The 22,030-nt window shown below is 46.5% G+C and overlaps 1 protein-coding gene across 1 annotated transcript in view; it reads right to left on the reverse strand.

Annotated features, from left to right (window-relative positions):
• Window positions 1-14,198: 14,198 nt before the first annotated feature.
• SHISA6 (shisa family member 6) overlaps window positions 14,199-22,030 on the reverse strand; it is a gene marked incomplete at its 5' end in the record, with an annotated part of 359,526 nt that continues 351,694 nt past the window's right edge. Inside the window, 3 exons of the mRNA XM_004376194.2 lie at window positions 14,199-15,269; window positions 16,500-16,652; window positions 20,752-20,808. Coding sequence (XP_004376251.2) covers window positions 14,716-15,269; window positions 16,500-16,652; window positions 20,752-20,808 — 764 coding nt within the window. The remainder of the gene's footprint in view (window positions 15,270-16,499; window positions 16,653-20,751; window positions 20,809-22,030) is intronic.

Raw genomic sequence — 22,030 nt, forward strand, 5'->3', positions numbered from 1 at the left:
AGAAATACAAGTGGGTGGCTTTAACAAACAGAAATTTATTTTCTCACGGTTTAGGAGGCTAGAAGTCCAATTTCAGGGTGCTGGCTCTAGGGGAAGGCTTTCTCTTGCTGTTGGCTCTGGAGGAAGGTCCTTGTCTCTTCATCTTCTGCTTCCTGTTTCCTTGGCAATCTCCATGTGTCTTGACATCTGTCTTATTCCATCTCTGCTCTCTCATTTGCTTGCTTAATCTCTTTCATATCGCCACAGACATTGACTCAAGACACACCCTACACTAATCCTGCCTCATTAACATAACAAAGATAACCCATTCCCAAATGGAATTATAACCACAGACACAGAGGTTAGGATTTACTGCATATATTTGGGGGGAACGTAATTCAGTTCAAACAGGGCATAACGGTAATTCCTACTTTGTAATAGGGGTGTGAGGATTAAATGAGTTAATGCATTTAAAGTGCTTTGGAATAGTGCCTAGTGCATAGTAAGCATGGAGTTAATGTTAGTTATCATTAGTATAGGAGCCCTGATGGGGTGAGTAAGTGTTCGGCTGCTAACCAAAATGTTAGTGGTTTGAACCCACCATCCATGGGAGATAGATGTGGCAATCTACTTCCATAAAGATTACAGCCTTAGGAATCCTATGGGGCAGTTCTACTCAGTCCTGTAGGATCGCTATGAGTCAGAATCAACTTGACGGCACACAGTAACATGTACAATTATTAGTATGGAGACCCTGGGTGGTGCAAACAGTTAATGCACTCCATTGCTAGCTGAAAAGTTGGAGGTTTGAGTCTACCCAGAGGTACCTTGGAAGAGAGGCCTGGTGATCTACTTCTGAAAAATAAGCCATTGAAAACCCGGTGACACACACAGGATCATCATAAGTCAGAATTGACTTGATTACAACTGGTTTTTCATCATTATTTTTCTCTTCTTTTCCCTTATTGTGTGGGGACAAGGCTACTGTAGCCCTAGATCCTTATCATTAAAGTCCATTCTTTGAAAAAGAAAAAAAAGACATTCTTTCCTTGAATTTCAGTTTGGAAAGTAAAGAACTGCAGTTGGTCTGGGTCATGTGCCTACACTGGTGGCTGTGGTATGGTTGGGGTCTGTTATTGAAAGGTGTAGGGGGCACGAAGTAGTGGCCAGGATGACGTAAGGGCAGAGAGTCATTTGTCTATAAGTCTCCTGTCCCCCTTTCCATCTTATCATGTTCTCTCCTTGAGATTTTCTGCTCCTGATTTGTAAAAGCCTTTTCTTTTATAGTCTATTGTGGATGTGATACTATTTCACACTCCTACAATTTTATGATCCTCATTGAAGTCTTTGGTATGATGTTTCCTTTTCCTTAATCTGGGATTTTTTGCACAGGTCCCATGCTAGGTGTGTTTATCTGTATAAATGTTATGTCAAACAAGCAAACCCTGGGGTATCATCAGTAATCTTAGAAAATAAGAAGTCATCTAGTAACTTCTCAGCTTAATAATTAATATGCCTAGTCCACTATGCTACCACTTTTTTTGCATTGCGAAATTTGCAGTGGGGATATCTGCTGCAAAAAACTTCTTTAATGTGTTAAAAAGCAAAGATGTCACTTTGAGAACTATGGTGCGCCTGACCCAAGCCATGGTATTTTGAATTGCCTCATATGCATGCGAAAGCTGGACAATGAATAAAGAAGACCAGAGAAGGATTGATGCCTTTGTATTGTGGTGTTCGTGAAGAATATTGAATATACCATGGACTGCTAGAAGAACGAACAAATCTATCTTGGAAGAGGTACAACCAGAATGCTCCTTAGAAGCGAGGATGGCGAGACTTCATCTGATGTAGTTTGGACATGTTATCAGGAGGGACCAGTCCCTGGAGAAGGACATCATACCTGGTAAAGTAGAGGGTCCGCAAAAAAGAGGAAGACCCTCAAGGAGATGGATTGACACAGTGGCTGCGACAATGGGCTCAAGCATGAAGATTGTGAGGGTGGTGCAGGACCCAGCAGTGTTTCGTTCTGTTGTACACAGGGTCGCTGTGAGTCAGAACCAACTTGACGAAAGCTAAGAACAACAACAATCACTATAATGGTAACAACTTCCATATTAATTTAAAACAAATCTTCCTGTCCTTATCTCAGGCTTATTTGGGGCTGGCCAGTTGCAGTGGGAAAAGGGGGCTTGTTCTCTATTTCCTCTGTTGGTGCTTCTCTTCTTCCTCTTTGCGTTTGGGGACTACACAAGGTGTGATATTGCAACAGACTAACTGCAGAGACAGATATCAGAATACAGCTGTCTCCTAATAAGCCAGACATTAAAGAAACAATTCCATTCATCTCACTAATTTTTTATGAAAATAGAGTTATTTATCATAAAATGTTATGTTAACACCTCATGATTTATTGTTATTTTAAAATGAATTAATATTTAAGTATTTTTAAATGTTCTTGGTTTTAATTTCTAATATATATAGATATATATCCCACACAAGCAAAAGCTCTACATCTTGAAAGACTTTGAGCTTTAAGACATGGGTGTACCAGCTTTAAAATATATGGCCATAACTCAAATGTGCAGTTTCAGTGCTTGACTTCATTTCCCTGGAATGGTGGGCCTCTGCTGTTGTGAGCCCTGGGATAGCCAGTCTTCTGGGACATCCTTCAAATTCCCAACCAGGGTGCTCATTGTCTCCTGGGTCTCACTTAGGGACTGGGGACCTGGCATTCAGTGTGGGGTCCCTTTCTCTGTGTAGACCTGTCCTATGACCATTTCTATGCTACTGTAACTGCCCTGTGTTGGCATGGAGTACCCACCAGGATTTTTCTTTGCAGAGTTCTAGGTGGAAGTCCCTTCTGCCTTCAAATCTGCAAATTTCTCTGGAGGATTTCATTGCCTGCCTCTTGCTCCTTCCCTCCATCCCCACAAGCTCACCCCATGGGGGTGGTCAGAGTCTCAGAGATACATATTTCTTACTCACATACGTATGCTCTCTTCTCTAATTTTCCCTGGATCCCTTCCTCCTGTGCAGGAAGGTATTAATCCTTGTTCCGTGCAGGAGGGCAGTGCTCCTCTACCACATCCTGTATCCTGTCTTGAAAACCAAAAACCAAACCAGTTGCCATTGAGTCATTTCTGACTTGTGGCGACCCCATGTGTGTTAGAGTAGAGCTGTGCTCTGTAGGGTTTTCAATGGCTGATTTTTCGAAGGAGATCGCCAAGTCTTTTTTCTGAGGCACCTCTGGGTGGGTTCAAACAGCCAACCTCCCAGTTAGTAGTGAGTGTGTTGATCGTTTGCGCCATCCTGGGACTCCTATATCCTATGTACTCTGTGGCTTATTGTAAAAACTCTACAGTTTTGGCTCAAGCTTGGCTCACTGATACTCAAAGGTCTATTTCTGGAATTCAAAGGAAATACTTCTCTTTCCAGTGTGTGGCTCTTGCAATTACATGACAATTTTTGCTGCTGTATTCTTCAAAAAGTCTAATTCGAAAGTCTAGGTTGAGCAAAGACTTCTTGGTCTGGCTTCTGTTTACCCTTGCCCTGAGGGCAGTGTATAAGGAGGGTTACTGTTGCTTGGACTGGTGTGGAAAGAGTAGAGGTAAAAGGAAGAAAGGAGGGAGGAAGAACACCACAGCTTACTCGAGAGCATTATCCTGTTGAAGGGAAATACTTTAATGCAATTCCACAGAATCCGCTTTTAGCGTGCAATGTTCACTGTCTCCTCTGGAATCCTGGAGTTGGAGCTAAAGAGTTGCTTTGTTCACTGGATGATTTCTCAACTCTACGAGGATGTCCCATTGTAAAGAAGCTGGTTGATTTATGTGCTTAACTCACACTTCAGTTTCTGAGACTGCCTACAACTCCAGGGACAGACTATCACAGCCATTTCATAGCATGTGATCCAAGTTTCCCTGACCACATCATATGGGGTGAGGGATAGACAGCTGACTCAAAGTATGACCCAGACATGACCAATGCAGTATCTTCCATCCAACATGCTCTTCTTGCAGTGTAACCTTGCTCTGTTCCCTTCAATGCGTCCCTTCCCATTGAACCTGGACGGAAATTCATGACTGTTTGACCCATAGAGTGTGGTATGTGATTTGTCAGGCTATGTCATTAAGAGGTGATACACCTTTTGCCTGAGGATGCTCAGGCCACGTGGAGAAGACACATGTAAAATTCCTCTGCCCCTGCAGAGGTCCCAACCAACAACGACAACTGGCTTTAAATACTATACATGTGAGCACGGAAACCTTTGAGATGACTCCATCCTCCGTCACCATCTAACTGTAAGCATATAATAGACCCTGAGTGAGAACTGTCTAGCTGAGCCCAGCCAACCCCTGGAATTATGAGAAACAGTCATAGTAAAAGATGGTTGTTGATTTATGCTATTAAGTTTGGAGCATTTTGTTATGCAGCTATAGGTAACTGATACGTAAGGGTAGTTAATGTAGAGATTAGATTGGACTGTTCTGATTTTCTTCACCAGCACTTTTGGAATTGGGGCACAGAGAGGTTATGCTGACTCGAGTACTGAAAGTGTCATTTTGATCAGCCAGATTGGTCCTTGTGCAAAAGGATCCACAAACGAGAAATGGAGATTTGCAAAGAGAAGAAATGAGACTCCGTGCTAGCAGGGAGAGGGGGCAAGAGTATTGCTAAGGTTTTGGATGGCTTTCTACTTCTTAGTCTTATCTTTAGTGAGACCTGATTATATGTCAGGCCTTGGTCCCTGTGAGATGCTTTTATATCCTATAATAATAAATGATAATTTCATTTTTGTTTTTTGCTTCACTACTTTGAGTGAGTTTTTGTTTCTTGCAACCAAATGACCCCTGACTAACCAATCTGCGATAAAAAGGACATGCCACTGGCTTCATATAAAACAAGTCACTGCAGAAAAGGTTTACCTGCTTTAAAAGATGAGAACACTTTGGTTCTACCGTGCTAGTAACCCGTTGCCATTAAGTCGATTCTGACTCATAGCAACTCTATAGGACAGAGTAGAACTGCCACATAGAGTTTCCAAGGAGCGGCTAATGGATTTGAACTGCTGACCCTTTGGTTAGCAGTCAAGCTCTTAACCACTGCACCACCAGGGCTAGAGGAGGGGACGTTTGACTCCGTAAATTCCTAGTATCTAGCTCCAAACACAGCGTAACAACTGTATCATTGATATTACTCAAGGAATACTTCCTGCTCTCTGCCTTACCTACATGTGGTAGGATTATACTTCTTGTATCCTGTGGTGGGTGGGACCACATAACCAGATTTGGCCAATAAGACGTGAGTGAAAGTGGTGAGTGTCACTTCTGGGCTACCATTTACTTGTCCTTGCGAGCCCCTCCAGAGTTCTCTTTTTCCACTGCCTGGTGACTGGCAGTGTTGCAGATAGTGGCTGCTTCCCCTGTCTCTGGGTCCTTGAATAGGATAAGGAAGTACAGACGAAGCCCCCGCTGATCTACAGCAGAGTGAGAGTGAAAGATAGACCTTTGCTGTTTTGTGGTACTGAGATTTGAAGGTTGTTTACCACCAGAACATAATCCAGCCTATCCTGTTTGATTCAATGACTCCACATCATACATTACCAAGAAAATCTGGACCCTCCAGGAAAACCTCCCTCGGTAACCCCTTTGTTCCCTCTTCTCCTTTCCCTTCAGAATTTAACATACTCAGGTTGGACCAATCTTTAAAGATTCTCATTCAACCTTAGGATACCTTCCAAGTGTCACATAAATTCTCTGCTTTATTTTGTGATTAAAATTTTTTCGTTGGTAGTTTATACACCTTGCCTTAACTTTCTCCTCATCTCCTAAAAAGTTAATCCTCTGTAGACTCATTTTTTTGTTCTGATTGCTTCACTGAAATTGGTTACCTAAAATAGCCAGGCTATATAGATCAAGCCTGCTCTGATCCCCAGAATTCCAAGTATTTGTTGTTGTCATGTTGTTAAATTTTTCAAAACTGAAAAAAAAAAAAGGCAGAATGATGTGCTCCTCAAACTTTAATATACACATAGTCACCTAGGAATCTTGTTAAAATGCAAATTCTAGGGCCCCACCCCCGGGGATTCTGATTCAGTGTCTGGGGATTCAGTGTCTAGGGTGGGGACGGACAACCTGCATTGCAGTAAACTCCCAAGTGATACTGATGCTGCTGTTCTGTGGACCACATCATAGTAGCCCTGGATTAGATGCTGGTTTTTACTTTTCTCCAAGTCTAAAATGAAGACCAACATATGGGCTAATATCCCTGTGTAATAGTGGAGACCTTCTCCCTGATCGCTGGGATGAAATAACAGAAGTAGCTCTTGTAAATGGTCCAAGAAAGAATCATTAAGGTAGACAGAATTGGAAATGAGGGCACTGGTCCTAGTAGTCTGCACTTGCCTCACTTCTCTAGAGTCTGGAGTTGGGGTTGAGATTGAGGCTGGAGGTGAAACAATTTCTCTCTTCTATCTGGGATTCCTACTCCTAAAACATACATTTAAGCTCTGTTTCTAAAGGCAAACACTGTAAACTAGTGAACTGTTGAGAACTTTCTGTGAAAACACATTCACTGAGATTTCTTTGGCAGCCAAATTGTTGATTTTAGGAAATCACAAAAAAATTATATTAAGCAGGAGATGCAGTTTTCTGAGGACCTTGTTCTTTTGTTCTGTACTTTTCCTTCCTCTCTGCCCATCTTGTTGGTGCAAGGATAGGCATGCTGGGAACTGGGAAGACTCTATCTCATAAGTGGTGGCTCCAGCTAAGGGTTTCTTTCTTCCTTGCTCTCTACCGTCCTGTTTTACCCTGTCACCATGGCTAGTGTGAGTTGAGTTCACCGACTCCCTGAAAAGTCTTGAAGCCACAGAAGCAGAGACTAAAGAAGCTGAGAAGGATTTTAAATATTCTATGGTCTGACCTTTCATTTTCGTTTTTATATGAGAAAATGGGGATTTAAAGAAAAGAAATAACTTTTTCCAGGTGACACAGCCAAATGTTGGCAGAGCCAGTTCAATGAACAAGACCTCTTGACTCTCAGTCCAGTGTTCTTTGACTGCATCTTATTCTCATGGATTCTTCTGAACAGGACCAGCATAGACAGTGGGATTGGTATTCATTGTTTATTCAGCAACGTAGACACCCAGAAATAATATGAGTATTGTTTTGTGATAACTCAATGATACAATATCAGATGCAGGAAGGATCTTACCATCTCCAACTCCGGTAGATGAGGAAATCAAGACCCAGAGACGGTATTGGCCAAGACATGCATGACATAAAAGTTGAGAACATTCTAGAGAACGCCCCCTACCTTTTTATTAGAGTCATGAAGGAAAACCTTTCTTGCTTCTTCCTAGAGGTTTTCTGTTTCCTTCTCATGCTCAACGAGTGAGGAGAAAAAGGAAAATTAGTGTCCAAAGTGACACCAAAGGTGAAAAGCTGAGACTCCTGGAGCTTCCATGCTTCTAACATGAGTTTTCTTTGGCCTTGGCTTGTTAATGATGCTACATTAAAACCTCATTTACTCAGATCTCACCAACTTTGGATTGGTGACATTTGTGACAGGGGCTAACCTAAGGTTTACCTTTGAGATTCAAAGAGAAAAAGTTGAACAAATTCTTAGAGTTAGTAGATTTAAAGAGAATATTTAGCCTATTTAAGGGAAGAATCTTTTAAGGTATTTCAGGAGGCACCATTTAAAGCATGTTCAGAACTCTCTGACCCATATCTCTTGACTATTTTTACATTAACTGCATATTATTCTTACCTGTTCAGTAAAGAAGGTCCCCTGAGAGTTGCTATTAGGGAACATGTTGTTAGTCCAATTTAGCCATTATATGTATGTGTAAGCAATGTAATTGAATTGCACTTCTCTAAAAAAAACTCTCCAGTTCAGAATTTTGTTTTCTCTGGGTTTCTTTCCAATAATGAGTATAGATTGATGAAGCTTTCCTATAGTTGTAATATGTCTGTATGTGTATGCTTGCTATGAGTCATCATGGGTTAGAGACACTATAACTTAGAAGCAATTGTACAGTAATTGTGATTGTTGTAGTAAGCATATACATTTCAGAACGTGTGTAGTTATATGTTATTATGTACAAGACTAGTAAACAGATTTGCAGCTTTGTCTTAGGTAATGAATGCCATTGGTAAGAGAGAATAAATGGATTTTTGGATATAAGCCCAATGCATCTAATGAGAAGGGTATTAATTACAAAGGAATTTGGGAGTTGGTAATAGACTATAACTGACTGCTGAAGAAGCCCTGGTGGCGCAGTGGTCAAGTGCTTGGCTGCTAACCGAAAGGTTGGCAGTTTGAACTCACCAGCTGCTTCATGGGAGAAAGATGTGGCAGTCTGCTTCTGTAAAGATTACAGCCTTGGAGACTCTATGGGGCAATTCTCCTCTGTTTTATAGGGTCGCTATGAGTTGGAATCGATTTGACGGCAGTGGGTTTGGCTTTGGTTTTTTTGGTTCTAGGAACTATGGAGGCACTGAAGTTGGCTGAAGACCACATCCTGTTTAGCAACCCTTTGTTTACTGAACCTGGGCCCACCAGTATCTAGGCTATGGTGTAAATTCGTAAACACAGAACAATAGATGACCTTAGCAACAAAAGTGAACATATGCCAAAGAGAACAATATAAAAGATGAATCCAGAGGAAGGAGGATTTGAGCAAAACTCTAAGTCTAAATCAGTTTTCAGGTACAACTTGATTCTCTGGTTTAAGTGACCTGAATATTTAACCTCTTGTACACTTATCATCGGTGGTAACTCCAAGAACTAACGCTAAAACCTAATGTCCAAGAATAATAGTGCCAGAGGAGATGAAAGTTATACAAAGTTTTAACTTCTAATTCTGCTTTGAATTGGTATACCTTGTCCGTTGATACTAGTCTTAAGCCTTCTTTCTAACATTCCTTTTGTTCTTTATTTTAAAAAGTATTGTTGAGGTTTAATTTGCATACTATGCAATTCACCAGTTGTAAGTATACAGTTAGATGGTTTTTAGTTAATTTATGAAGTTGTGCAGCCATCACCACAATCCAGGCTTAAAATACTCTCATCACCCCTAGATGTCATTGCCTACTTCTGCCTCATCCCCAATGATCTTTTCCATTCTTTCTTGATTTGAATTACATTTGGGGCCCCGGTGGCACGGTGGTTAAAACATTTGACTGCTAATTGAAAGGTCGATGATTTGAATCCACCAGCCGCTCCTTGGAAACCCTATGGGGCAGTTCTGCTCTGTCCTATAGAGTCACTATGAGTCAGAATCGACTTAATGGCAATGGGTTTTTTTTTGGTGTGTGTTTTTTAGCACTGTGTTTGTAGTAGGCACGTGGCTATTTTAAGGACACAGGTTATGTTGAAACAGCTTTATTTTTTTAATCCATAAATATCTGTTACTGACAAAAGTGGAAAAATCCTTAAGACTAAATCTTCCTAAAGTGATATCTGTTTACAGTACATATAGAATGTGCTTTGACAGGTAAGTAGAACAATGAGATTTGTACAGAAGAAGCAGTTGCGAGGGCACTGCTCCCCATGAAGCTTATGAGTAATGAAGAAACTGCAAAGGTACAGATAGAAAGGTATTTCTCATCAGTACTACCAGATAATAAACATGAAATCCATAAATTGGGCTAATGCATAAAAATGTTCATTAATCCCCCTTAGGAAATTGTGTCCCCCAACTAAAAATATCACAGTAAGAATTGCTTTTTATTAGAGATTTTCAAGAATTCTTTACTACAAAATGTCTAGTTGAGTTATAGAACTAGAGGAATATTTGCCACTACAAAGCAAATGAATGAGTCCTCCCATGGAGCGGCATTCAAGGGTTACTGTGTGCATGGACAGCGAACTTAAGTGGGGGTCTTCCTTTCCCTCAGAGGGAGGACGTTAAGGAAACATACAATGTCATTTCTCTGACGTGGAAGGTGGATGTGTCTGCCGATTTACATGATGGATTTGATGACACTGACTTCGACTCTCCATTCTTGCGTCACAAGCTTTCACTGGGAGGACGGTAGAGTGTCGTGAGGAGGGGCTAGGAAGGTGCTAGGATGAGGTGAGTGCCCACCTAGCAGCCCAGGTGGTAATGACTCCTCCTCCTCTAATTGGATCAGAGCCTCAGTGTCTGGACTTGGTGCTTAGGACACACATTCGGAGTGGGATATGGTAGCATCCATTGCCACACAGCCTTTGCCGTGAGTTCTCTTGGGCTTGGAATGCATTTCCGAGCTGCCCTCAAATGCAGGCTTCATGCCTGCATGGGCAAACCTCTGGACCTTTTTCCTCCAGCCCGTCCCTTCTCTGAAATTGGAACCGTCTCCCTCCAGCTATAAGGATCACATCAAAAATGAAAAATTCAAACTCAGAATTCCTCAGTGGTATGGATAGCCAGGATGATTGAGGTGTGTCTGTTATGAGAGGGCTTCCATGACACACAACTGAATGCCTGTTGAATGGGTAGGCCCTTCAGCCTTCAGGACCAAGATCATCACTGGCAGCCGAGACCATCAGGCCCACCGCAGACTCTGAGGAGCAGTCTGGTGGCTGTCTGCGGCTTCTGGGGATGTCGCAGTGGGGCAGCATCATGGGATATGTGCAGCTCAGTTTGGAGGGATGGGTTGAGGAGGGGTGTTAACAGGGTGAAAGCCCTAGACTATAAGAGCTGGGGGAAGCTTCAAAGCTCACCTAGTCAAAGCCCCTCGTTTTACAGATGGGGAAACTGAGGCACTGAGCGGGAATGTGACTTGGCCTAAGTGATACAACAAGACAGGCAAAGCCAGGACAGGAAGCCGTGTCTCCAGAGCCCCAACCCTGTGCTTTTTTTTTTTTCATATTGTAGGCCGCCTTCCCAAATCAAATATAGAGCCCGGGAAGACATACCTTTTGTATTGAATCTGTCATTAAAATGCTGCATTTATAAAAAATAACATTTGAACCCTGAAAAATACTCCATTAAAACACAACGCGCTTCCTTGAAAATAGTCCCGAGCGAAGTTTCCCAGGTTCAAAAAGGATGACAGGAGAATAATGCATGTGGGAGGTAACATGTCCACTCACCCCAGGGCAGGCGCTTTCTGGGGTCCAGAGGACCGATAGCCCTTTCCTGTTACCTGGGGCCCAGGCCACAGTTGCCTATGGAAGGAATCTGAGGGTGAGAGGCTGGCGCCAGACAAGGTATCTGAAGAAAATGGATTGTGTTTCTGGCAGGGACTTCTGGCAGTGACACCTCTGAAAGGGAAGCTGCTCTCCCTTCCCTCCCAAAGATCAGAGGGAGAGCCCTTGGCTACGTGCCCTGGGGTAACACTGGCAGGGGCAGGAGGTGAAGGATAAACCAAAGACATGAAGAATGTCTGTTTCTTCGATTGTTTTCATTGAGAACTCTGATTGGGAGAGCTGGAGACTGCAGCAGGACCAGGGGAAAGAAACTGGGGTGGAGGATAGCAAATGGAGGCAGAGAAGCTTGAGGGACAGAATGGAGTGAGGACAGGGCAGGGCCAGGGAGATGGGAGAAAGGAAAGAGTGAACTGGCTTAGGAGGCTGAGGTTCAGACAGGAGTTTGGGGGTGTGATAGTGGAAAGACGGGGAGAAGAGTTAGAACTTCCTAGGGGCTGACCCACTGTCCAAGATACTGGGGAGCCTGAGGGCAGAAGCCCAGTTACGGTAGTTAAGGAATTCTTGGCAAAGCTTTTGTGACTCATTAGTACATGGAGCCAGGAGTTAACTGGGGGAAGCAAGGCAGGAAAGGCAGAAGGGCTCACGCTTCCCCACCATCAGAGGCCAGGGATACCAGGAAGAACTTTCAGGGCAGCAGAAGGATGGAAGGGGAAAACAGTGCAGACCCAAGTCCATTCCCATCAGAGCGATGGGACACACACAAAGAACAAAACAAGCAGAAGGAAAACTTGGGCTTTGGGCTTCCTTTGCTGGAGGAGGGGGGACACTCCCATGTGTGGTAGAATCCATGGGTCCGGTTGGGCTAGAAGTCATGACATCCGGGTTCCAGCCCCAGAATGTCCTCTTATCTTATGTGAGCTTATCTGGTTAATGTAGCCTTGCATGTTCCATTAAACATGGATGGGACGACTGAATCAATGTGATCTCTCTCGATGTCCCAGTTAAGAAATAGTATTCTGGATTTTAAGATGAGAGACTGGATTGGAGTAAGTTTACAGACCTCTCACTCTTCTTTTCTTCCCTTCCCTTCCCTTCTCCTTCCCCTTCCTCCCTCCCTTTTTTTCTGTCTTCTAGACCCAAGGGTGAAGGAGAATAAATCATTTAAAAGAAGTAGGGGTTCAAGTAGAATTTTCTGAACTGAATGACACCAGAGGTTTTAAAACAAATAATGGTAAGGCTGAGATGAGAAGTGTTTTAGGATCAACCTATCAAACAACCCCTGAGACAGACAGACACCTTGTCAGAGACAGCGCTGGGGAAGGAGCCTTGGAAAGGAGCCGTATCCTAAGGCTGGAGAACTTTGTTGCTGAGAAGATGCTCCCACAGTGGATATTAGGAGATCATTGGTTGTGTTGTTTGTGTATAGACAGCTGGGAGAGAGGATTCTTACCCACATCCTCTCCAGTGGGCAGCATTCAAGAGGACTGGCCAGGGACTTGAAGGGAGTGCCCTAGGGTAGGGCAGGACCCAGCTGTGAGAAACCCACCTAGTTTCTGGGAGTGACCAACTGTTCTATTCAGATTGATTTCCTCCAGCCCAACCCTCTTGGCCTTGCCTTCTGGAACAAACTTCCATAAACCTGTGGGGACCATCCCTTACGAAGGTTTCTGTGTTTGTGGGGGAGGGAAGCAGAGCATTGTCCTTGTCCTCACAGCCTCAAGCGTGCAGAGACCCCTCTCCAGTGGGCAGGTGAGGGCTGTGTCTGTAACCCCAACCCTTCATCACCTCATGATGTCTGCCAGGCTTTCTTGTGCACCGTGAGAGGTGAGCTTTGGTGGGGAGGAGGCAAGAGCTTTGGAATCTTGAAATAACAGGAGAATCAGTTAGTTGATTTCTCCATGGTTCGTGGACTTGGTAAGATGAAAAATTCCCAAGGCTGCCACTGAGGAATTCTCCCTCCCTGCCTTTTTTAAAGGGCCATACACGCTGAACGCAGAACTGGAGGAATTGAAAATCCCAGTTTAAGGTCATTGCTTTTGGAATCTGGCTGCAGCCCCAGCCCAGCCTTCCTCCCAAGCTGCAGCCATGAGAATGCAGGAGTCCCAGCCTCTGGTCTTGGGGGAGCGGATGCTGCTTCGCTTCTCGCTCAGGAGGCCATTACACCCCACTCACCCCCAGGTTGGAGGCAGAGAACATGCTGGCATTGGCACCACCCCCTCCCCCCCACTTTCCACCCACATGGCCTAGGTCATGGATCTGCCTGAAGCCTGAGCGCCCCTGCAGGTGAGGGAGTGTTGCAGCCCGGAGCTGCCCCCTGAGCCTCTAGACCAATATCCTTGGGTACCAGGACTTGCTGTTGCTACTGGGTCTTTGTCACCTTGATCCAGAGGAGGCACTGGGTAGTGGAGTTGCAGAAGGATGGGGGATGGGGAAGGGGACGCAAGTGAGAATGCGCCAGTTCTAGACAAGAGAAGGGGCCCAGCAGGTGGGCGGTGACTGGAAGAGTAGTGAGCAGGTAAGGGACAGTGGCCCCAGGCCTAGCTGAGCAGCCCCTCTGCCGCAGCCCCTGCCTCCTTCCTGCCTGATGGGGAGGTGGGAGACGGGCATGAGCCCTGGGTGATGGAAATGGAGAGCCCCTGAGGTCCAGGCATCACAGTGTCCTCCCCAGCCTAGGCTCTCTGGCCATGGGCAGGCCCCTCTGGGGCGCAGAGCAGAGTAGGGGAGGAGAAGGCAGCCTGGGTGGCGGGTCATAGTTCAGACCTAGAGGCCTGGAGAAAGTGTAGACATAATGAGGTGGCTGGGAAGGACACCCCAAAGCCCCTGCAACCCATCAGTACTCTCCTCTGGGAGGGCTAGAGTCTATGCCCCCAGAAAACTCAGGGGTGACACATCCAGGGCTGGAGGAGGAGCAACGTCCCCCCAGAGGAGGGGGTGGGGGCATTGTGGGCGGGGCAGCCAGCTAGCTGGAACCGGGCAGGATCCCCGCCAATAAGGAGGCAGCTGGACCTGTGGGAGGGGGCTGGTCAGGGCCGGGCCGCAGGGGCCAGCGCAGGAAGGGATTCCCTGGGCCCGGAGCTCCAGCAGGCAGAGAAGAATCGTTATTGTGCTTATGGACACAGCAGCTCCCTGGCTCTGCAAGAGCGAGCAGGCAGTTTTGAGGCACTAGAAGATTCCTGTGATGCGGTTCTAGGTGAGTGGAAGGGACTAGCCTATCCGGTCAGCCCACTGACTGCGCCTGCTGGCACCGGACCGGGGTCCGGAGAGGGTTTCCTGGCTGACGGAACCTGCAGCGGAGTCCCCAGGACAGGAGAGGGGCCTGGAAGGGGATTGGCAAAGGGGCTGGGGGGCGAGGCAGGGGCCTAGCCCCTCCCTCACTCCCCTGTGACTCTTGTGGAAGAGGGGGAGAGATGCTCTAGATCCTAGGTCTGAGGTTGGACCGCCTGAGCTGTGCCCCTGGGGTATGGCTTTCTGGGCAAAGGCAGCCCACCCCCACTCCCAGGGCAAGGCCGAGGGGAGGGGGAAGTATGAGGCTGGAAGCCCCGCTCCAGGCCCCCCAGCTCCTGCCCTGCTTGCCCAGCGGCCCGGCCTGCCCAGTCACACGGTCACTTCAGTCTTGCTGGCTGTGTAGCAGGTGTGGTGGCCCGGGATGTAGTGCAGCTGTTCCACGGTGTTGTGTCTGCGCGAGGCGAAGGCCTGGCGCTTGGCCGCCGTCTGGCTCTGGCCCAGGGTGGCGTAGGAGTTACTGGAGGCACTGGGATGGGAGTGCATCTTGGTCATGCGGTAGCGGTCCAGCACGGGCGTAGACACAAAGACGTCTGTGTGCGAGATGGCCCGCGACAGGGCCTGCTCGGGGAAGGCCGTCCGCTCCGGGGACAGCAGCGGGTCCTGTGAGTGCAGGCGCTCGGTGGACAGCAGCTGCTCGTCCGACAGGATGCGGTCGTAGGGCATGCCGAACTCATCCGGCAGGCCCCGCTCCAGGGACAGAACCCTGTCCTGCGACATGGCTCGAATGGGCCGGCGGGGCCGTTCCCTCGGCAGCGGCTTCTGCTGTTGCGACATCTGGATGACGTTGAGGGGGAGGGTGCCGCGGGCTGCCAGGTCCGGCAGGTGCCGCCTCCGCATGTAATACTCGTCGGCCTCCTTATCTGCTGCAGGGAGAGACAGAGAAAGAAGAGGCAGCTGGTGACAGCATGGCAGGACTGTGCCAGGTGGCTTTTACAATCACCTTTCACGTGTTCAGGGATGAGAGAGTCTTACTGCTCTTGTTAGCTGTCCTCGAGTTGCCTGGATTCATGGGGACCCCATGCACAACAGATCCAACCCTTGTGATCCATAGGGTTTTCATTGGCTGGTTTTTGGACACGAATCACCAGGCCTTTTTTCCTAATCCATCTTAGTCTGGAAACTCCACTGAAACCTGTTCAGCGTCATGGCAACACGCAAGCCTCCACTGACAGACAGGTGGTGGCTGCGCATGAGGTGCGTTGGCCAGGAATCAAACCTGCTTTCCCACACAGAATGTGAATATTCTGCCAATGAACCCACTGCTTTCTAACCCTTTTTAATTTCATGGATTAGGACATAGAGACCCAGAAAAGTGAAGGCATTGCTTCTCCAAATGTGCAAAGGAATCCCTGAAAGTCTTGTTTAATGCAGATTCTGTAGCTCTGGGGTGTGGCTGAGAGGCTGCATTTCTAACAAGCTCCCAGGTGATGCTGATGAGCCTGTTCCAGGAGGTTAAAAGACTTCCTCAAGGCCCCTAGGAGTTGGTGGCAGAGTAGAAGGCCAGCCCTGGCCCCTGGACTCCCCTGGACAGGGTGGCTCCCCTGCCTCTTGCTGAAACACCCAAGTAGCAGGCAGCAGCTTCCCAAGGAGTACTGGGGTCTCTCCAAGGAAGCAGGGTCCCAGAAACAGCCTCTTGCTAGAATAAAGTAAGATGCCGCAACTAGGAGGTTTAGCTGGTAATTTAGGAACATAGTAACACCTTCTCTGGAGTCAGAGTCCACGTACAGGAAGCCAGCACATAGACACTTAGCCCCCACACAGCCACACCCTCAGCCCACAGTGCAGGCAGGCGGGGGCAGTCCTACAATGTCCCTCATTTGCATGCTCCGCCCTCCCTCTTTCCAGCCCGGGGAGTTGAAGTGCTGACTGAGGTGGGAATGTGGACCTGAGGAATCCATGGCCTCTATTCTATTGCTAGGGTGTTAAGAACAAAAACAATGGGCTTGCCTATTCTCTTCTTCCATCATACTCCTTCCTCTTTATTCTTGGGGTTCCACACCAATCTGTTCAGGTATAGGGCAAGGGAGTGAGACCCAGGAGGATGCCGTGGAGGCCCCAGAGGCAGACCCAGACCCCAGGGAAACTCCACTTACTTAGCCTTTTCAAGGATGAGTACTTGCTGGGGTTAGTCTTTACTGCTGACTCGTAGGAAGGGGGCAAGTGAGCCAAGTTCTGGAAGGAGCGGGAGAAGGAGAGGTCATAGGGCTCAGTGGCTGATGTCAGGATGTTGTTCATCCGTGGCTTCTCTGCAAGAGAAGGAGAGGTGCACTATGTCAGTAAGGATGAGTGCTGAGGCCAGCAGGAGGGAAGCTTCTAGGTTCTGGCTCTTCACTTTTCCTCATCCCTGACTCGAATCCCCATCCTGCTTTCCCAGCCTCCTGTGCTAGGTCACAGGTGATGGCTGGCCACTCAGTTTCCCTCATGCTCATTCCCAGCTGTCAACAAGCCTGGGGACTAGTGCTGTTTGAACTGCTGCTGGCCACAATGGCAGTTTACTGTTCCTTGAAGGCAATGTAACTCTGAGAGAAAGCAATGAGCTCTTTCCCCTGGTGCACCACTGGGTTGTTGGATGAAAATTTAAGCCCATTAAAGCTGAGGAGGATCTTAGGATCATTTATTGCTGTGTAAAGGCTCTGTTTCTTCCCTAATAGCTTTAGGCAAACCTCGTTCTCAGGCTCAGAAGAATCTGAGTCTGAAGTGGCTGGAGTGACTTGTCTACATATGCACGGAGAGGTGGGCATAGAACCGAGGTCCACTGAGACTCCGGTCCATGCCCTGTCCGTCATGTCATTCCACCTCTCACGTGCTCCTTCCCGCCCTGGGCCTCTGCCAGCCCTGCACGTGACAAACTGCTGTGACCCCCAAAGCCATTTTAATTCCTTTCTCCAAAGCCACTTTAACCATCTCTGAGCTGCCGGAGGAAAGAATGTGGGCAAATGCTTAGCACATCATTCCCTTTTCTTCTTTCCCCTGAGAAAGGGGCGTGTCGTTTAATGCCAAACCTGGGAAAAAGAGTGAGGGAAGGAGTAGAGGATGGGTGAAAAGGAAATGAAATGAGGCACAATGAAGGGTAAACTGGGCCAGGTTTGGGGGTTCAGATTATAAATAACACAGGAAGGAGGGAAGTGATGTAGGTCTGGGTGAGTGGCAGTGAAGATGGCATACAGGAAAGGACGGAGATCCAGGGAGGGAAGACTAGCGTGCCTCAATGCTTGAGTGACTGGAGCAGGCACAACAAGAAGTCATGGGAGATGACAGCTGGTTGCCTGGGGAAATAGTGGTACCATTCCTAGAAATGAGGTAGTTGGGAGGCGATAGTCTGGTCTCATCATCCCTTCATCATTTAGTTTGAGACACCTCAAGACCAAAGAGGTACCGCAAAGGAGCACACTCTTGACTTTGGACAAATACGCCAGAGGAGTGTAGCTCCCATGCCCGTTGGCAAAGAGAGTGGTGAACCATGGGGCAGAGAGAAGCATGCTTAGGCCTGGTCCATGGGCTGCCCCAAGCAGAGGGAACTCCTTTCTTCTCTATCCCTCCCTGCCTGCACTGCCACCCCCAACACTGGGGATGGAGCCAGGGGAACCCAGCCAATGAGCTGGTTCACATATGTGAGGAAGTGGGGGGGACGCTCTACATCCCCCAGGGATCAGAACATACTGTACAGAGAGGAGCCTCCTGGGCATGGATCAGACAGATGCCAGGAAGTGGAGCGGGCAGAAAGCTGAGAGTGCTGCTCACCAGGGCTGGGTAATCTCCACTAATCTCTTAGCTCTTGTCCCTTCACTTCTAGCCATACTGAAGAAGTAAGAACTTCCCTCTGTCTGTTGGCATTGTACACCCCCTAAGGCCGTCATTCAGCAGCTCATCCACTTCCAAATACAACATTTCTGGATGCTCTTACCTCCCACTGTTCTCCAGGACGTGTTGCTGGGCCAAGGCCAGCTCCTCCTTGCCTTCTGCCTCCACCGTGATTACCTCTGCACCTTGTTCATGCTCTACCTCCTACCTCTTCCTCTATCCAAATTCTCCCTTCACTAAAGGCTCTCCACTATGACAGTGTCACAATTTCTCCTAGTGCTCAATGACATCTGCTAACTGAGCTCTTACTGCTCTTCAAGTCAGCACCATCCAGTTTAGTGTCTAATGTCTAAGTGATCTCTTGGGTTGGTCTCGTTGACCTCCTAAGATTGTACTCCCTTTGACAGCAGAAGCTCTGCTTTCCAATTTTTCTGATGCCTTCATAGTACTTGGCCCAAAATGAGGATCCAGTGAATTCTCTTTGGTTAATTGACTAGGCACCAGCCCCCACTTCTAACAGTTGCTCTGCCAGCTTCTGAGAAAAATGTAGCATCTGTGGAAGGAATGCATAGAATAACTCTTCTCCCACAAGGCTGTGTGCTGATGAAAGGCACAGACTATGTCTCGTCTATCCCATCTCATTTCACAAATGTTTAACTGGACAACCAAGTTGGAAGAGAGAAGACAGAAAGAGAAGGAAGGAAGAATGGCTTCTCCTTTTTGTACTCAGGAAGCTGTACTTGTGTTGGCTCCTTCTGGGGAAAATCAGCTCAGTAATTATTCTTTCAGAATAGTACTAAACAAGTGGGGGCTCTCCTGGATTGCCTTCTGTAGCTCCTTTTCCTGCTGCTGCTCCATCACCATGGGCATCCTCAGGCCCACAGGCTTCCTGCCTCTGCCTTCTGCTTTTTTCTTTCAGCATTCTTGCACATTGCCTGCATGCCCATAGTTTCTTTTACTGTCTCCAAAGCATAACTTACATCTTCAGCTCTAACCTCCCTCTAGGCTTCATTTCTGCATTTCTAACTGCCCGTTGAATGATTTTTCTTGTATATCCAATGGTTGTGTCAAACTCTAGATATCCAAATACAAACTCAACATCAACAACTCCATCCCCTGCACACACTCGCTGCTTTCTTGATTCCTTAGGTTGCATTCATAATAAAAACCAGTTGTCCTCAAGTCAATTCTGACTCATGGTGATCCTATGTATATCAGAGTAGAACTATGCTCCATAGCGTTCTCAATGGCTGATTTTTCAGAAGTAGATCTCCAGACCTTTTTTCCAAGGTGTCTGTGGGTAAACTCGAACCTCCAACCTTTTGGTTAGCTGCTGAGGGTGTTAACCATTTGCACCAACCAGACACTCCAATAATAAAATCCCCCATTTGTCAAATTAAGCTGGGCTCAAGACATCTTACTCGTAATTGGTTCTCATAAGCCATATTCATTTAGTAACTCAGTGTTCCCAACCTTGCTTCACCATGTTTCATACCTGAACCTTCCTTTCTGTTTCCACTGTCAACATCACTACTGCCATCATTGTCTTTCAACTGGTCTCTCCATTTTCTCCTACCTCTGACTTTACCTAGACCTCACAGACTGGAAAATCTTATTAAGCTCTTGCTTTCAGCACATATTTCCATCGGTAGCATGCATTGGAATGGCACATCAAAATATACCACTCTCATCCTACTAACTATAATGCCTCTCAATCTCAATGTTGAGGCATTTGTTGGCAGAGCATAAACTGCCGTGAGTGTGGTAGGTTTCCCTACCCAGGTGGGGTGGAGCATTTACTTATGTTTTTGGTTTCTCTCTCACTACAATGTAATGATATTTTCACTCTTTCACAGTAAAGAGAGAAGTTTGACTGATATCTCACAATTTACATGACTGTCTCATGTTCTGTTAAGTTGTGCAGGTACCAAAAATAGTTTTTCTCTGCGGTTCCAAATGTTAAGCTATGATCTCATGGGAGGATGTCATAACCTACGAAGGAAACCTGGTTTTGTAACCCTTTGTCACTGTGCTAACACTCCACTGCTCTGTAACTTTAAGTGGGCTCCCCTTGCCAAGAGGCTAAAACCGAAATTTCACAGCTGGGTTTAGAGTTTTATCAGTTCTTGATTAGTTTGAGGAGTATAGATATGGTTTACCAATTACCACGTCACTAATAAATGATACCACGAGTAGCTTTGGACAAAGAAGAGGGTTACACTCCTTGCCATGGACATATGGAGCTTATTACTGCAAAAAGTGATCTCGGTAGCAAGTAGAAATAGGTTAAGAAAGGGTTTAGCCACATCCCTTTCATGGGAGAAGATTGCTGTGACATCAGAAACAGAAACACCAAGGAGCCAATGGTCGAAAAGTGAGAGTGGAGCACTATGGCCCCGGGGAGGGGGGCACATGGCTCCTGACATCCCCCTTGGCTTCCAAGAGTCAATGACCATGTGTTTGATGCCCTGATAGTCATCAGCGGTTAGAATGGAGCCACTTGGAATGAGGATGGAATGCAGAATGCTCTAAATCATCTCTCACCATGTGTAGGGGTCTGGGTAGCACTGCTTAAAATCAGGTGGTTACACTGATGATCACCTGAAAGTCACAGAGAAGATATTTTTAAGGACGAGTTCAGGCATTCTACTGTCTCTCCAATACAACAACACTTCTCTTTACTTGTCATGTGCTTCTCTAAGTCAAAGGAAGCACCTCTAAAAAGCCCAGCCCTTTGATGCCCTGGAAAAGTAAACAGCAGGGGACAGTGTGTTAGGCTTCAAGAACCTACACTTGCTGTTTCTGTGTCTCTGCTCCTATTGCCGTGGTGACCCACCCACAACTCAGGATTGCGATGACCAGCCATAGAGGCTTTGTGGGAGGGGAACCAGGAGAAGGATAGAAGGGTGAGGATGAGTGGGCATTTGGCTAGTGTGCAGACCTGAGGTGGGGAACTGGGCAGAGAGAGTGGATTCTCCTCCCACCATTTTTTTTTTTTTTTTTGGTTAGGGGATTGTTAGCCAGGAATTGAATGCCCTGACTTAAGATGATTACACTTTTTAGATCTATGATTTGTCCTTCGGGCTTTATACACAGATATCTGGGGCCTCCTGAGATTCAGCAGGCTGTAGTGAAATGCCCACTGTCCTGTATCAGGAGTCCTGGATGCTAGACTCTGTCCTGCCTCTAAATTACAAAGCCCAATATTTCAAAAGCATTTCCTTTAATTAATAATGCAAAAGTCCACGTAGATTGAACGAGCCACAAAACTAATATAGCTATAGTTGCCAAAGCCTGGAATTCAAGGCATTTTAAGGGCTTCTAAAATTGGGATGACTGAGGGAAGGTAAAGTTTGCTCCCGTTGGCTGTCGAGTCGGTTCCAATTCATAGCAAACCTATGGGACAGAGTAGAACCGCCCCGTAGGGTTTCCAAGGAGTGGCTGGTGGATCTGAACTGCTGACCTTTTGGTTAGCAGCCGTAGCTCTTAACTGCTGTACCACTAGGGCTCCAGAGTGTACTCCAGCATCATATTATTGTTTTAACTCAACATTGTAGTCTTGTTTTTCATTGGTGCATGCATCTAATTTTGACTAAAGCAAAGGGAAGAGGAAGATGATTAGTTTATCTATACCATGGATTACAGCTCAGTCATCCTGGCAGAGCTAGATTGATTATCTGCCTCCATTTCCTCAATCATCTTGTTAAAACTATCTTTCCTATTAGCCTTAGCACTATACTCTCTGGCTACTCACTCTCTATCTCCTTCACTATATCCCTTTTACTCTTCTATTCTTTAAATACTGGAGCCCCATAAGGCACAG

This window comes from Trichechus manatus, unplaced genomic scaffold (genome assembly GCF_000243295.1).
Source record: "Trichechus manatus latirostris isolate Lorelei unplaced genomic scaffold, TriManLat1.0 scaffold00040, whole genome shotgun sequence".
NCBI lineage: Eukaryota > Metazoa > Chordata > Mammalia > Sirenia > Trichechidae > Trichechus > Trichechus manatus.